The 14,917-nt window shown below is 42.9% G+C and overlaps 2 protein-coding genes across 2 annotated transcripts; both read right to left on the minus strand.

The window, feature by feature from the left end:
- Positions 1 to 2,179: 2,179 nt before the first annotated feature.
- Positions 2,180 to 4,768, minus strand: LOC120665429 (cytochrome c). Its single transcript, XM_039944998.1, has 3 exons — positions 4,412 to 4,768; positions 3,538 to 3,671; positions 2,180 to 2,578 (listed from the first exon to the last, which is right to left on the minus strand). The coding sequence occupies exons 1-3, from the start codon at positions 4,521 to 4,523 to the stop codon at positions 2,486 to 2,488; spliced, it is 339 nt and encodes a 112-aa protein (XP_039800932.1). The 5' UTR covers positions 4,524 to 4,768; the 3' UTR covers positions 2,180 to 2,485.
- A 1,520-nt stretch (positions 4,769 to 6,288) lies between these two features.
- LOC120665430 (mediator of DNA damage checkpoint protein 1-like) lies at positions 6,289 to 14,136 on the minus strand. The gene is made up of 10 exons (XM_039944999.1): positions 13,788 to 14,136; positions 10,860 to 10,983; positions 9,838 to 10,473; positions 8,214 to 9,506; positions 8,009 to 8,070; positions 7,872 to 7,922; positions 7,670 to 7,757; positions 6,972 to 7,058; positions 6,760 to 6,851; positions 6,289 to 6,661 (listed from the first exon to the last, which is right to left on the minus strand). Exons 2-10 carry the CDS (start codon positions 10,929 to 10,931, stop codon positions 6,637 to 6,639), a joined length of 2,406 nt encoding a protein of 801 aa, XP_039800933.1. The 5' UTR covers positions 10,932 to 10,983; positions 13,788 to 14,136; the 3' UTR covers positions 6,289 to 6,636.
- Between the last annotated feature and the right edge of the window lie 781 nt (positions 14,137 to 14,917).

A 14,917-nucleotide genomic window follows, 5' to 3' on the forward strand; every position in this document is an offset into this window, starting at 1 on the left:
CTTCTCGGACGAGCCTGGTTGTTTCTACTCCCTCCTCCCTCGTTTATAAGGCACGGTAGAACATGACACGGTCTTCCAAACGATACTTTGATCATTTATTTGTTATATATTATATCACTTATGATTATAAATTTATAATCATTGTAAACTATATTTGATCACGAATCCAATCATATAAAATTTACATTATAAAAATTAAAAATTAATAGTTAAATTATTGGTCAAAGATATAAATGTTTGAATCTTGATATGCGTGTGTGCCTTATAAACGAGGAAGGAGGGAGTAGTAACCATGCTCCCGCTGGCCTGGCTGAACGTATACTCCCGCTGGCCTGGCTGAACGTATACAAGAAAGTTTTGTTTGGTTGGTGGTATGTGTGTATCATGACCAGATCGAGCCACCATTGGTTGACCAGATTGCAGTAGATGTGTAGTCATTCGACCATCGCGCAAGTGTTCACGCACTCCACCAACACACCGTGGGAGCTAACGTGGAGAAAAGAGAAACGGACTATAAACTTACAGTTGGTTTCAATATAAATTTTATAAGAGGGACAAATGAATCATGTATTAATGCTGATGTAGAGTTAACTACTGTACAAGTGAACTAAGAGATACTCCCTCTATCCCATAAAACAAGTCATCTTATAATTCTAAGACAAATTAATAAGGGTAAAATGACCATATTTGCTCATATATATTATTTATATTTGACACTAATTGATTCTTGTATGCACGTACACTTTCTAAATAGGATAGGGTGATTTATTTTTTAAGACAAATTTTGAATTCCATGATGACTAGTATTTTGGGACGGGGGGAGTAGGCTGTAAAATCCTTAGAAAAGCTCCAATGTGTGCTCTAAGCCGGTGCAAAAGAGAAGAAAAATAAAGGATGTCCAATACATTGGAGAGAAGGTGCCAGTCTAGCACCATTTTGCACCTGTTGCTTATTCTAGCACCTGGTATTAGAAATATAAAACTGTTTCTCTTATTCTAGCACCTGATATTAGCAATATAAAACATTCTCTCATCCACTCACCTCTCTCCTCTGACCACACATACACCATTTATACATTTTATATATGATGTGGTTAGTGTGTGCTAGGAAATTTATACATAGGTAACCTTTTTTTCTCTAGCAATACACCTCTTAAGGTATCAATAACCTATACTAAAGCGCCAGGATTCGGGGCGCCCTCGTGAGCCGTGGCCCCACGTGGGGCCGGAGGTACTGTTCATGCGGGCCCGGGAGCACTGTTCATGTGGTTCCGGGATACTGTTCATAATAGAAAATAATAAAAGCTACTGTTTATGTGGGTCCAGGTACTGTTCATAATTAAAAAATAATTAAAAATAATTTATAATATAAAACTAAACCATGTGGGACCCACATGTTTAAATGTTTAGTTATTTTTTATACACAAAAATAATAAAAAAATTTATATACTATATTTATCCTCTATTATTTATTGGATTTTGTTTTCACTTCGTGAACTCGCAAAATATAATTGAGTCATCCATTCATTTCTAATCTTATCATTTTTTCTATCAAATAAAATTACTAAACTTATCTTTAACCCTACCAAAATCAATAATAAATGTAAATCACTCCACCAACCGTACCTACTAACATAAAACAAAATTATTAAAAATATATATATCCATACATTTAGCGTGCTCTCGGACTTTAAACTACTATACCTATATCCTGTAACTTTCAGACTTCATCCAATACATCAACACATTGTTAAAATATATCAACACGATATTACTTTAACTGTAGCACACGATACATCAACATGTTGTTAAAATACATTAATATGATATTGTTTTAACTGTAGCACATGATAATATATTTCTATTATTATTTTAGATCAAACATTTTGATACAGGCGCGCAAAGCGCGCCAACCTGCCTAGTCTTTGCACATTGGCCAAGATCAGCCAGCAACCGGCTATAATATTAAGTTGGCTCTAAAATATATATAAACGGCCCTTGTCCGCCGAGTAGCTGGATACAGAAGGCAGGAAATCTATCGTGCACAGAAGGCACGGATGTCTGCCGAACAGAGAGATAGGAAACCAAACAACAACGTAATATAGTACTAAGCAAAAGAACGGAATATACAGCATGTCATGGGAGTGATGAATTAGCATGACTTGAAACACGGGCAGAAGGATAACAATTGACATCTTTACACATCTCAGATCCTTCAAAATGGGTGCATTCCAGATTTCCAGTTCCACCACCCGGTGGTCAAAAATAGGGCGCTGGGATTTCTCCAGCAGTTGAAACAAGCAGCAGTCAAAGTTGACTGTTTTTTGTTCAGCTAAACACCTAGACATTCGAAACAAACATAAGAACCAAAATGCTCAATAATTGTCTCGTGGATTGCACCCTGTTCAACCAGAGTGACCCGAATTGTCTAAACCTCTTTATTAAACTGTAAAACGAATTGCTTCATGGTTCAGCATGCCATTTTTCTATGCAGTGGCTTCCTTCAGGTATGCAATGAGATCAGCACGCTCCTGCGGTTTCTTCAGCCCAGGGAAGACCATCTTGGTTCCAGGAATGTACTGAATATGAATGAGACGAGCAGTTCAGATTATCAGTATTGGCAAGGTTTGAGAAACAGAAACCACGATTAAACAAATTATGCCAAATAAATACAACTAGGATGAAGTGGGAGACACTCTTAAGGCACCTAGGGCACCCATCCATGGCATGCCACACTACAAGTCTTAGGGTACTCATACATGCTTTTGATCTATTCAACAGAATTGCATACAAGTAGAGGCAAGAGAAAATGGCAAATAATGCAATGTACTACTAGTCAAAGAAGAAACAATTAAAACATGAGTGGGAAGTTCATCGAAGTTACTAGCATATAATGATAGGACCTGAAGCAACTGCATGCCGGTCCATAACGGACTAAGATAACTATTAGCAAAGCATTCCATATGGTGGCAGTTTAGAAAGCTTAATTTAAAAACACCAGATCAAACAGATTTAGTAGTTATTGCTAAATTAGTAAGAATGCAATGTACAGTTATCTTTGAGTGTATTATCAGTTGAACAACAATCAGCATGCTTGGCCTGGTTATAATGAACTACCATTCAAGCATCTGTTCATGACTGCTGGCCTATAATTAATGAAATCCTGCAGTTTGCAAGTTTTACCTTTGCCCCCTAAAGTTATTTGGCACTATCCATCTTCACAACTCACAAAGCAATTTGATGACGATTCACAGGACTATCAAGTTAAGGTAGCATCAGAACATCAATGTTCTGCCCGAAATAACTGTCTAGGTACTCTACATGTTTTTTCAAGGCAACATACTTCCTGGTGTTGGTACAGCAGGATACAAGTAATCTCAATGGCAATAGAACAGACACAAGATTGAGGGGGGGAATTTTCACAAAAAATACTACAGTAGAACATCCTTTCCATCTCCTTCCCCTTCCATGCCAAAAAACAAACACTAAAAAGACTAGCAGAAGCATCTCAAATAACTAAGTAGAGAAGTAACAATACCTTCTTAGGGTTAAGCAGGTACTCATACAAAGTGTTCTCCTCCCAGACCACAGCCTTGTTCTTGTTTCCTGCAGAGTAGGAGTATCCAGCAGTGGTACCGGACTGCCTCCCAAAGAGACCATTCAAGTTTGGACCTGCAATTTGCAAAATATGGTTCATCATATTACCACTTATGACACTTGATATCCTGTAACCAAAGTCAGTAAGAACAAACAACACTGTCAAGCATGCACAAATGGTCACCAGCCAGTGCTGTGACAGGCACAAAGCTGACGAAAAACTGACGAAAACTAATAGCACCAGTAGCTTCTCCCGTTTCTATATATCAGTTCCAGTTGCACATTATTAGCAAGTTGCACGAGTACAAATTCCTAACAGATAAGCTGCCAAAAAAAAGGGGTGACCCAGCAATTGAGGACATTGAATGGTACAACATACAACAGCAATCTCAACAGACACCATTAAGTAGTAGATAGGAGATCAACTTAATAGCGTGCACATGTAACGCGCAGCGACCTAAACAGTCATACCACCTAATCCTGACCATTCAAGGCAGCGCGAGTCCGGAAAAAGGCATGGCCGCCCCTAATCCAACCATAAATCAAGCGGAGAGAATAAGCAGCATAGCCCGCAGGTAACTGATGCTAAAACAAGACGAGCTAACGATCAAACCCAAGTTCCTATCAACAGCCTCGCACCAATCGATCAGATCTAAGCGCCGCACAAGGGGCGGAGCACAATCGAAGGAATCTACTGCCCGAGCTCAGATCTGATCCACCAATCCACGGCCCAAACGCACGCATAATCGTAGGGGAGGGGGATGGAGCGGGCTATCCGGATCCTAGACGGCTGAGTGGCGCGGGGCGACGCTCACCTTGCTTGTGGCCGGCGCCCTTCTCGACGGTGTGGCACTGCGCGCACTTGGTCTTGAAGATCTTCTCGCCCGCCTTGGGGTTACCGGGGGGAGCCTCCGAGAAAGACGCCATCGCAGCCGCGCGCACGCAGAGAGATCTGAGCCGACGGAGAAGAGGAGGAGGAGGCGAACTGCAACTTCTGGTTTGCCCCTTTGGACTTGCGCCGAAATCGCAGGGACCCGGTTGTTCTATACCCCAGGCGTGGAGGCGTCGAGCGGGGGAGGGCACGGCGGGGGCACGGAAGTACGGAACTGCCCCCGAGATGCGTGAGAGCTAGGGGAGATGGAGGAGGGGCAGGATGGGGAACAGCGAGGGTTCGAGAAGGTTTCCGTGGCTTGGAGAAAAAGGAAAGCGTGGGCGGCGCGTGGACGGGAAGCGTGGTCGCCCGACGCCCCCCGGGGCGCGGGGACGCGGGGGCGGCGGGGTGCTACGCGCTACCTCGCGGGCCGCGTCTTTTGGTACAGTGGCCTAGTGGGGGTGTCTGGGGAACGACCGGCGACCGGCGACCGGCGACCGGGCGAGTGCCGAAAAGTCTTTTTTTCTGTGCGGAGGACTCTGCGGCTGCGGTCGGTGATTCGCCAGGGCGGTTAGGGATCCAAAATTTTTTTAAATCGTCTGCATAGTGTACTTAGGGTTGAAAATGGGACGGAAAATCCCGTCCCGACCGGCTCCATTTACCGTCTAAACCGACCGTAAACTGTTTTCGCGGAAAAAATAGAAAAATGGGAAAACAAAACGGGAAAACGGGCGGGAACGAGAACAGTTGGGGTGTTTTCCCGACCGTTTTCACGGTTCCCGTTTTCAGCCGGGAAAATTCCCGCGGGAATTCCCGTATTTGTCGTAGTCGGCTGTGTTACCTGTGTTGTAAACGTGAATTGTTGTTTGTATGTGTTACAACGTGAATTGTGAATTCGTGATTCACTTTACCTGTGTTTCTTAGTTATACGAGTCTTATTTCCATGTTATTTATGCATAGTTGTAATTATTTTATCGAGTTAAATGTTTGAAGTGGTTGTATGTATTTTCCCGTTTTGAGTTATCGATTCCCGATCGTAACCGGCATGCTCCCGACCGATTGATTCCGTTCCCGATATCCCGTAATACCGATTTCGTTTTCCCGTCCGATTTTTCCGTTCCCGTTTCCGTTCCTAACCAAAAAATACAGTTACGGGAACGGTTAAGGGTTTTCCCGACCGTTCCCGACCGCTTTCATCCCTAAGTGTGTACTAAACGTAGTTGAAAAATAAATCGTATTACACAAATGATATGTAAATCGCGAGACGAGTCTAATGTGCCTAATTAGGTCGTGATAAGACACTAAATTATTACAATAAGCATGTGCTAATGATAAATTAATTAAGCGCATTAGATTCATCTTGTAGTTTACAGACGAGATTTATAATTAATTTTGTGATTAGTGTACATTTAATACTTCAAATGTTGAAAAATTCCCTCCCAAAATCCCAAGCGATCTAAACAGACCCTGAATGATCACAACCGTTGGTGGAAAGGGAATGGGCCAGTGAACGGTCATGATCCGTACAAGAATTAAAAGTCTGTTAGGAAGCCGATGCGATCACGCCATACCAATCGCGAAACTTTTGCCCGTACAAGAATTAAAAGTCTGTTAGGAAGCCGATGCGATCACGCCATACCAATCGCGAAACTTTTGCATGGAAAACAACTTTCACGGTTTCACCAGCATCAGGAAAACCCCAGAGCTTTCATCGGTTTCAACTTCAAACGGGATCAAATCAACCGATGGTTACATGGCTTGCAATCAACAAAGAAACCTACCGAGTACTCGCAGGCATGCAGACAGTAAACTATCAATTGGTAGATCCGGAGTCCGTATGGACATCCGTTAAGATTCAAGAACATGTTACCTGCAAATCCTGGGGATAATTTCCGGGTCGATATTCTTCAGCTAAAGCTCCAATTATTCCAGGTATATACAATGCCCTAGTTAAATCCGGGATGGTACAACTTCGAAGCCATTAGACATTAGCGGACTGATTAGCTACATACACTACTACGGTTATTCTAACACAGGTGACGAGTGCTTGTAAAAAACGAAAGATAACATCAGCATTGCTAGCTTGGTTCATTGGTTGTAGCTTCTAGGTAACGTCAGTGCTTCATTTTCGCTTCAGAGTTATGTTGCAGGATCATCCTAGATACTGTGTTAGTGCCAGTGTGGAGTTGAGGCCCTGCATTAGACCAAAGAGATGGTGTAAGTTGGAATACATACAAATGCACGCAAGAAGTGAAACATAGTTTTGCTGCAGACAGTATCTGATGCTCTTACTTTGGCTTCCTTCCACCAGCAGGGGAATTGTTGGCATTCGACGGCCTCCTCTCAGTGCAAGATGGTCGACGTGGTGGAGGAGGTGGTGGAGGCTGTAAGGTCACGTGAGCAAAAATCAACAATAGATTTATAGTTTCAAAGTTATAGGCTTCAAAAGTTGTGCGTACGATCATGAATGATTGTTATGTAATGAAAAGGATAAAAGCTTGTACCGCAGGAGCCCTTGTCTTTAAACTTCTAGTCAGTGGAGCCACGTTATTTGATTTATACGCTTGAGCCCGGACTCCCTCACACAAACCCTACAAAAAGATATTCTTCATAAATTAGCACACCCCTGAAGTAGTTTCATTCACCAATTACAGGTATTCACCCACTCTTGAGCTAAAAGCTACCAGTTTTGGACCCCAGTTCTCGTCAGGCAATGGCCTCTATTTCAATGCAAAATTCTACATATTTCATTAGATGTTGATTATATTTAGGGAAGTATTGCAGTGTTTGGGATGAAAAGGCAAGGCCGCAAGAATGCAGAACCAGACAGGTTCAGGTTGGCAGTTTTCAGAACCATGGCTGATACAGCATGAAATCCCATGAATGAAAGGTCAAAAACTCGAGAGCAAGCTGGAAGCGACAATTGCATATCCCAGAATTAGGTGCACATCAGTTTTCAGAATGAGCCTGCTCTTTGCATAATGTATTGGCAATGGTTCAGCCTTTTTTGCTCTAGGGCTTACAGTAATGCTATACTGTTATACTAAGGTTTAACAGTAGCTTTTTTTTAAAAAAAGTAGTTTATGTGAAATATAGAAGCATTCAGGATACAGACAATTTTATTGTTAATTTGAACACTGCAGGCTCACGTGTATATTGTATATGTTGAACCAACAGCACAAAAGGAAAAGAAGCTTCTCACCTCCTTGTTTGGCTTTCTCAAATTTTCCAGACCCCGGTCATCTCTAACATTGGAAGTCAGCATTTTCCTTGGAGGCAGGTTAAAAGGGCTGAAAAATGAGAGCAATGCTTAAAGACATAGAATTAATCCCATTTTGAAAACCAAAGCACTCCAGGTCCTTAATACAATTGTTCTAAAAAAAGCCCCCTGATAGAACTAGCACCTTGACTTTTGCTTCCCATCCACTTGAAATTCCACCCTTTCTTTCACATAGCTGTCAAAAAAATACAAAAACTTTGCAGTTAAATCTCAAGATTTATCTAGTCAAGCAACCCAGAAAAAAAAGTTTGCAACAACAACCTTATGTTTTCCAGCACGCTACTTTTAGCAACACTGGTAGTTATTGCCTTTTTGGGAGTACCCTGCATGAGAAGCATAAAGGAAACAAGAATTCACAATGAGAAAGTCTGTTGTCCATTAAATTCTCTATGTTAAGCTCTTTCTGTCTTTTAGAATAGAATTAATATATTTATGCAATATGATGAGAGAATGGATAGGAACATACTTCTGTGACCATAGCACCCTTTGAATAGTTAGGCATTGTTCTTGACCCGATAGGTGTTTTTGGATCCGGATTCATTGTAGTGATATTGGTTATAGGGCGCCTTTCTCCAGTAGAAGGGCGTCGTGGGGTGGAATTGTCACTTTTTTTGGTGAGGCATCTATCTGGAGTCAAAGGGCAACATGAGATGGCAACATCAGTTTGCTTCCTTGCAATCTCATTGGTACAAGGACGTTTCTCAGCAGTAGAAAGCCTGTGAGGCAGAGCATGCTTTGGTTCAATATCTCTAGAAATGGGGCGCCTCTCAGCGGTAGAAGGCCTGTGAGGTGAACCATGCTTCAGTGCAACATCTCTAGCAATGGGGCACCTCTCGGTAGTAGAAGGCCTGCATGGTGGAGCTACAATGACATGCTTTGGTGCAACATCGCTAACAATGGGGCGCCTCTCTGCAGTAGAAGGATGGCACAGAGTGACAACATCAGCATGCTTCTTCTGTGCACCCTCTCTAGTGATACGATGTTGTTTGACAGCAGGTAGCAGACATGAGGGTGCAATACCAGCATGTTTTGTGGTCATATCTCTTGTGCTAGTGCGCCTTTCGCCAGTAGAAGGTCTACATGGGCTAGCAATGTTGAAATGCTTTGGATATGACTCTTTGGTGATAGTGCGCCTATCAGCAGTAGAAGGTCGATGTGGTGTAGAAATGTTGGATAGCTTTGGTGTTGACTCTTTGATGACAGGGCGCCTGTCAGCAGTAGAAGGTCGACATGGAGTGGCAATGTTGGATAGCTTTGGTGCTGATTCTTTGGTCATAGGGCATCTGTCAGCAGTAGAAGGTCGATGAGTAGCAATGTTGGATAGCTTTGGTACTGACTCTTTGGTCATAGAGCGCCTGTCAGCAGTAGAAGGTCGATGTGAAGTAGCAATGTTGCATTGCTTTAGTGCTGATTCTTTGGTCATATTGCGCCTGTCCATGGTAGAAGGTCGACATGGGGTAGCATTGCTGGCATGCTTTATTGCTGACTCTCTGGTGGCAGGGCGTCTTTCAGAAATAGAAGGGTGGCATGGGGTGGGTACTTCAGCAGGTTTCCTTGAAGCATCTCTGGTGACAGGTCGCCGTTCTCTGGTTGAGGGCCGTTGTGATGCTGCCGAGGAAGGTCTTCTTAAACCTGTAATGACACTTCTTGCTGTGGTGCCAACCAAATTGTTGGTTGCTTCTCTTGGTCTTCGCAATGACTGAATATTTTCTGACTTTGCCATCTGGTTTATCACACTGGGTTTACCTGAACCAGGTCCCTGAAATTAATCAAAAATAGCTTATAGCTTCATAATAAACACAAAAAAATATCTGTATGGCTAAAGATAGCAGGAAATTGAAGAAATCATCTTGCCATCTCCATGCAACAAGGTATTCAAATAGAGAGGATCTAACTTATGCATTCTAGTTCTATAGTTTCACAAATAAATAAAAAATAGGCATGTTTTAATGCCTTGCATGCTTGCATGCTAAGAAGCTGGACATTATACCGGGTCCTAACACAATAGTCTACTTGTTAGAAAACAAGGCACATATAGGATTGCAACAATGAACAAGATGAAAACATGTCCAAAGCCAATGTGCGGATACCTTAGTAACAATTGTGTGATCAGAAACATTACTAGGAGTGATCTTGATAGTCTTTGGAACTATTTTTGAAGGACTTATTATAATCTCATGAGCCATTCCAGGATCATTTTGGCTGGAATTAGAATGTTGCTTCAACATATCCATTTCACCACTAACATCTCTCATTTGTTTGCCAATTTGCTGCAAGCCACCAACTGGTGAAGAATGAGCTGGCGCCGAAATTTCATTAACTAAGCTCCCATTCTCATGATAACCATTGCATTCAATTCCATGCTCAAATGTGTTTGCAGTTGTTGCCTGCTCCATGGAATCATCAACAAATGTTCCAGATTCAGTAGGAGCTCCATGGTGTGCAGCTGGTCCATGTTCTCCTGTTTGACTAGAATTGCTGCTATGACCACCGTACTCCAGATGAAGTTCAGTTTGCTGGTTTTGCTGCTGTAAAGCCTTGAGCTCCCTAATCCTCTTAAAGTATTCTTCAAAGTATGCCTTCTTCTTAGCAACCAATCCATTGAACTTTCCAAACTCTTCATGACGCCTGTCATTGGCAAATACAGACCACTTCTCCCATTCTAATGATTCCAAGTCAAATCTTCCAAAAGATATGGAACCATGACCAAACACTTGCGATGTTCCCTAAAGGAAGAAATAGTACCAGTAATAAAGAAGTGTGAGAATATCAACAGGCGATATAATTAACCTAGAAAAAATACAATAAAAGAAAGGATGTTAGCTTCTAAGGAACTTTTCGGGGTTAACACCACTAGCCAGGTACACCAACACAGACAAGGTAATGGTAGTTACCAAGGATTCTGGAAGTTTTAGCAAGTTACACTGGCACACAGGTTCACCGTAAGATATTAATCATTGCCTTGAATCAATTTTTATGCTGACAAAAAAACTAAGGTTCCTCAGACAGACACATGTAGTTGCCATCGAAGCTCTAGCAATTTATATCACTTCAGGTAAATTTCATTGGCTGGGCATAGTGCTTGGAAAAAAAACGATGAAAGAGAGTTTACCTGCGAAATATCCTGCACAGAAGTTTCCTCCTGTGACCATGCAAAAAAGTTTTGATTGACCTCAGTTGCCATCTTATATTGTGTAGCTAATTCATAACTGTTGGGAAAACTTTACTTGTAAACCCTGCAAAATTAAACAAGACATATTGATACATAGAGACACAATTGAGGTTTCATTTTGACAACATAGAAGAATAATACTTGACAAAGTGTTCAGCACGTTCAGGCAATACTTGATCAAACAATTGGAGCTAGCCCCACTGAAAAATCTCTTAATGCAATCTATAACCAACTTGTGCAGTGTTTCGCAAGGAAAAATGGAATTTGCATAGCTATTCCGAGTTTCAACAGGACCAACAGAATTCATAAATGCTGACAGGACGCACTGACAATGATATAAGCTTCCCCAGTACACTATTTAGGAATCAATGATTTCCCATCATAGCAAACTAATACATGATAGGGTCGGGAGCTCATGATGAATTCCAAATTTCCAACCACTCATGGGCAGGGTTTTTTTTACCGACCGGTGGGACAAAACCGTCGCCCACCGGTAGCGGTAAACCGGACTGGTTTGACCGGTTACCGGAAAAAAACCGGCCAAATTCAAAATCCAAACCAAAAACTCATATTCAACCGGTTCCTATCGGCTAGCCGACTGGTTTACCAGTCCGGTTTGACCGGTTACCGGTCAGTTGGTGGTAACCGGCCAAATTCAATTTTTTTTCTTTTTTGGTTTAAATTCAAATGCCCGCAAAGTATACTAAATGAATGTTTGTATAACATGTTTTAGCCTCAATGAACCCTCCAACCCTCTTTTGTACTACTTTTACATTGTATTTGTATACTTTTGTATGCACGCTTTTTTTTGTTTAACTTCAAATGCTCGCAAAGTATATTAAATGAACGAATATTTGAAAAAATTTGACACCATTAGATTCGTCGCAACTTGAAGAATTTTTTGGGAATTTTTCATTTTTTGGAATTCAAATTTGAATTTTGAATTTGGGCCGGTTTGAAACCGGCCGGAACCGGAACCGGTCCGGACCAGTTTGACCGGTTACCGGTCCGGTCGGGATTTTTAACCCTGCTCATGGGACCATTAGGATCAGTCTCGCCATACCTACCCTTCAGATATCAACATTTCACCTGCATAGTACTACACTACTACATATGCCAAGCAGTTAAAGTGTTAAACCAGTAAAATCAACAGTACTAACTAGTAACTAGCACAAGCATGGTACAGCAACACTGCAAGGTGGGGAAAGGACGACAATGAGGAAAAATGTACAAAATAGCAAAAAAATTGGAGCCCTTGTGGGTAATCAGGTATGACAATAGATTTCTTTGCTTTTAAAACAATAGTAATCAGCTCTAAAGTGCAAAGTTTAATCTACAAGTACTAAGCATCTAAGCCTTGTTTGATGAGCAGCTGCTTGTTCTCACATTAAATATCAAGGCATCTCAACATCTGGGATGCCGCCTAATAGTAAAATCTGCATTTTCTTTTTCTTCCCTGAGTAGGTTAGTTTTCTCAAAACTGGAGTTGGCAAGAAGTATCACTCAGAGTAAGAACTTCGCTGTGGGTTCAATCCATTCTCCATTTTTTTCGTAATTGTACTTTGACAAGATAGAAAAGAAAATCAATCACGCATAGCACACCTAATACTGAATATATGAAAACTCTACTAAATACAAGCACCCATTGCCCATTGGCTATCTGTGTTCTTTTGGGCTAACAACTGGAAAAGCAATCACATGAGATGAGATTCTCAGAGTAAGCTATTGTTCCTCAATTGATCTTGATTCTTTCCTGTAAGGAATTGTATAGATTAATGGCTTTGTACTGCTTACCGTTAACATGGAGGTCGTGGAACTGGGATGGCGAAGATGAGAATGCCTATGATATGCCTATGTTTTTTTTGTATTTTCATTTCGCTCAATTCAAAGTTCCAGAGTTACTAAATCTCGAGCAGTGAGAACAATACAAGAATTTCTGCTTATTAAATGTTTATGTTTATATAAAAATGAAACAATCTCTGACTACCATCAATTCACTCATTCTCTTTACTTCGCTGGATATTTTACTCAAGGACTAGGAGTTTCTGATATTACTGAGGTATATTGCTTCTTCACTATAGTGCTTGACTTTATTTCCATTGGGAAATTTCTCTGATTATACTATCCATTACAGGTACCTCACCCATGATCTTGCATTTTCTTTTCCTCATTAAAAATTGCTACGAATCATAACACCTTTTCTTTATGATTGCCTTAAGCCACCTTTTGTTAACCACAGTGGCACATAGATCATTATATCTACTAATATAATTTTCTTGACAATGCTGACTAATGGTCCGCTGAAAAGCGCCAAGTACAGACTAAAATTGTGAAAAACAGAACTTATCTGCATTTCAGCAACCAAATTTTGTGGCACTGGAATGCTACATTTACAACATCTTGCAGCTCAGATCATGTAGTTAAGAAGAAAATGTAATTTCAGGGTAGTAGAGACCACACTTTCTGAAAATATCACTGGAAGAGAACTACATTTCTTTCTTCCACTTCTTTCCTTTACAAAATAGCAGAGCTCGATGTATCCTACCAAAGTACTCTCAGAAAGTCTATATGTAATGACAAATGAAAAGTCGCTAACCCCACCCAGAATCACCACCGGTTTGCAGAAAGATGGCGCGCGGCAACGCCGCGCCCCGGGTTTCTTAGTTACAAACGAATCCAATGGCATTGTAGAATTCCTCGTTGATACCGAAGTCTAAACACGCCAACCTCTAGACGCGACATCTCCCGCACGAATCTGCCCTGAAAGCCCGGCCAAGAAACCACGAACAACACCGTTTCCCCCACTCCAAAACACACCCAAGAACAAGAACCAAACAGGAGCGGATGGCCAGAAGCAAACTTGCATACCTGGAATGGAACCGCTGATCACGACCCGGTCGACTAAGCATCGGATCCGTCGCGGCGAGGCGCCGCGCGTCCCTCTCCCCAAGATCCGGGCACGAGCCAGAAACAGCCCGGTCGCGGCCTCCTGCAACCCCAGCCCGAGGAGCTACCCACCGGCGGCGGCGATTCCTTCCCCGCAACGGGGATTCCTTCCTTGCTCGCGCCCGGCACGCCGGATTTAGGTGCGGATTGGCGAGGAGGCGGTGTGGGCACGAAGTTACTGCTGATAGTAGAGTGAGCCAGACACTGCCTGCGCTTTGGTTGGGTGGTCGCGGCCTGAGAAGGCGTATGGGACTTTTGGGGAGAAAAGACTGGAGAGTATTTGCCCCATGGAGGCATGGAGCGGAAGATAAAGGTTTTTAGAAGGGTGACATGGCGGATGAAAAGAATATTTGTTCGAAAAAAATGATTTGTTAAACAAAGCCTAAGAAAACAAATCGGTTTTTTGAAAAAAAAGACAAATTAATTTTTGACATCCTCGCCACTATAGTTGGCCAAATGGGCCGGACCCAATGGGCCAGCTCGGGCACGATCCGAACAAGCACGATATTAGCACGGCACGGGCACGACACCATAGTGCCAGTGCCGGCACGAGGCACGATCTATATAGTGCCTGGGACGCAGGTCCGGCCCGCGGCACTAGCACACGGGCACGACACAACTAATGAGCTGGCACGATGCCGGCCCGATAACACCAACAGACATGGCTTTTTAATAGCCCATCTTCCATCCCAATTTGCAAAACCTAGATATAAAACTCAACATCACTTCCCCACAACAGCTCTCTCTCCTGCCGCCGCCCCGCTCCGTTCCATCCCTCCCTCCCGATGCCGCTCTCCTCTCAGCCTCTCTCTCCGCGCCCCTCTCTATCCGTCTCGCGCGGTCGCGCCGCGCCACCCTCTCGCGCCGTGCCTCTCTCTCGCGCCACGCCGCTGCCGTCGCCCCCGCCGCCTCCGTCGCCCCCGTCCCCGCCTCCCCGGCCTGGCGTGCCCCGGGGCACGGCACGGCACGCCGGCGTCCTTGTAAGGGCGTGCCTAGGCCGGAATGCCGGCACAGCGGCACTACACGGCACGGCACAACAGCGCCGCCGTGCC

This window comes from Panicum virgatum, chromosome 3N, assembly GCF_016808335.1.
Source record: "Panicum virgatum strain AP13 chromosome 3N, P.virgatum_v5, whole genome shotgun sequence".
Taxonomy (NCBI): Eukaryota; Viridiplantae; Streptophyta; class Magnoliopsida; order Poales; family Poaceae; genus Panicum; species Panicum virgatum.

Excerpts from the sequence above, each read along its gene's own strand:
- LOC120665429 (XM_039944998.1), bottom strand. The coding sequence starts at position 4,523 with ATGGCGTCTTTCTCGGAGGCTCCCCCCGGTAACCCCAAGGCGGGCGAG. Across the intron at positions 3,672-4,411 it reads GGGCGCCGGCCACAAGCAAG|GTCCAAACTTGAATGGTCTC; the intron begins GTGAGCGTCGCC and ends TGCAAATTGCAG. Across the intron at positions 2,579-3,537 it reads ACCTGCTTAACCCTAAGAAG|TACATTCCTGGAACCAAGAT; the intron begins GTATTGTTACTT and ends ATTCATATTCAG.
- LOC120665430 (XM_039944999.1), bottom strand. The coding sequence starts at position 10,931 with ATGGCAACTGAGGTCAATCAAAACTTTTTTGCATGGTCACAGGAGGAA. Across the intron at positions 10,474-10,859 it reads CTGTGCAGGATATTTCGCAG|GGAACATCGCAAGTGTTTGG; the intron begins GTAAACTCTCTT and ends TTCTTCCTTTAG. Across the intron at positions 7,059-7,669 it reads TGAGAAAGCCAAACAAGGAG|GGTTTGTGTGAGGGAGTCCG; the intron begins GTGAGAAGCTTC and ends ATCTTTTTGTAG.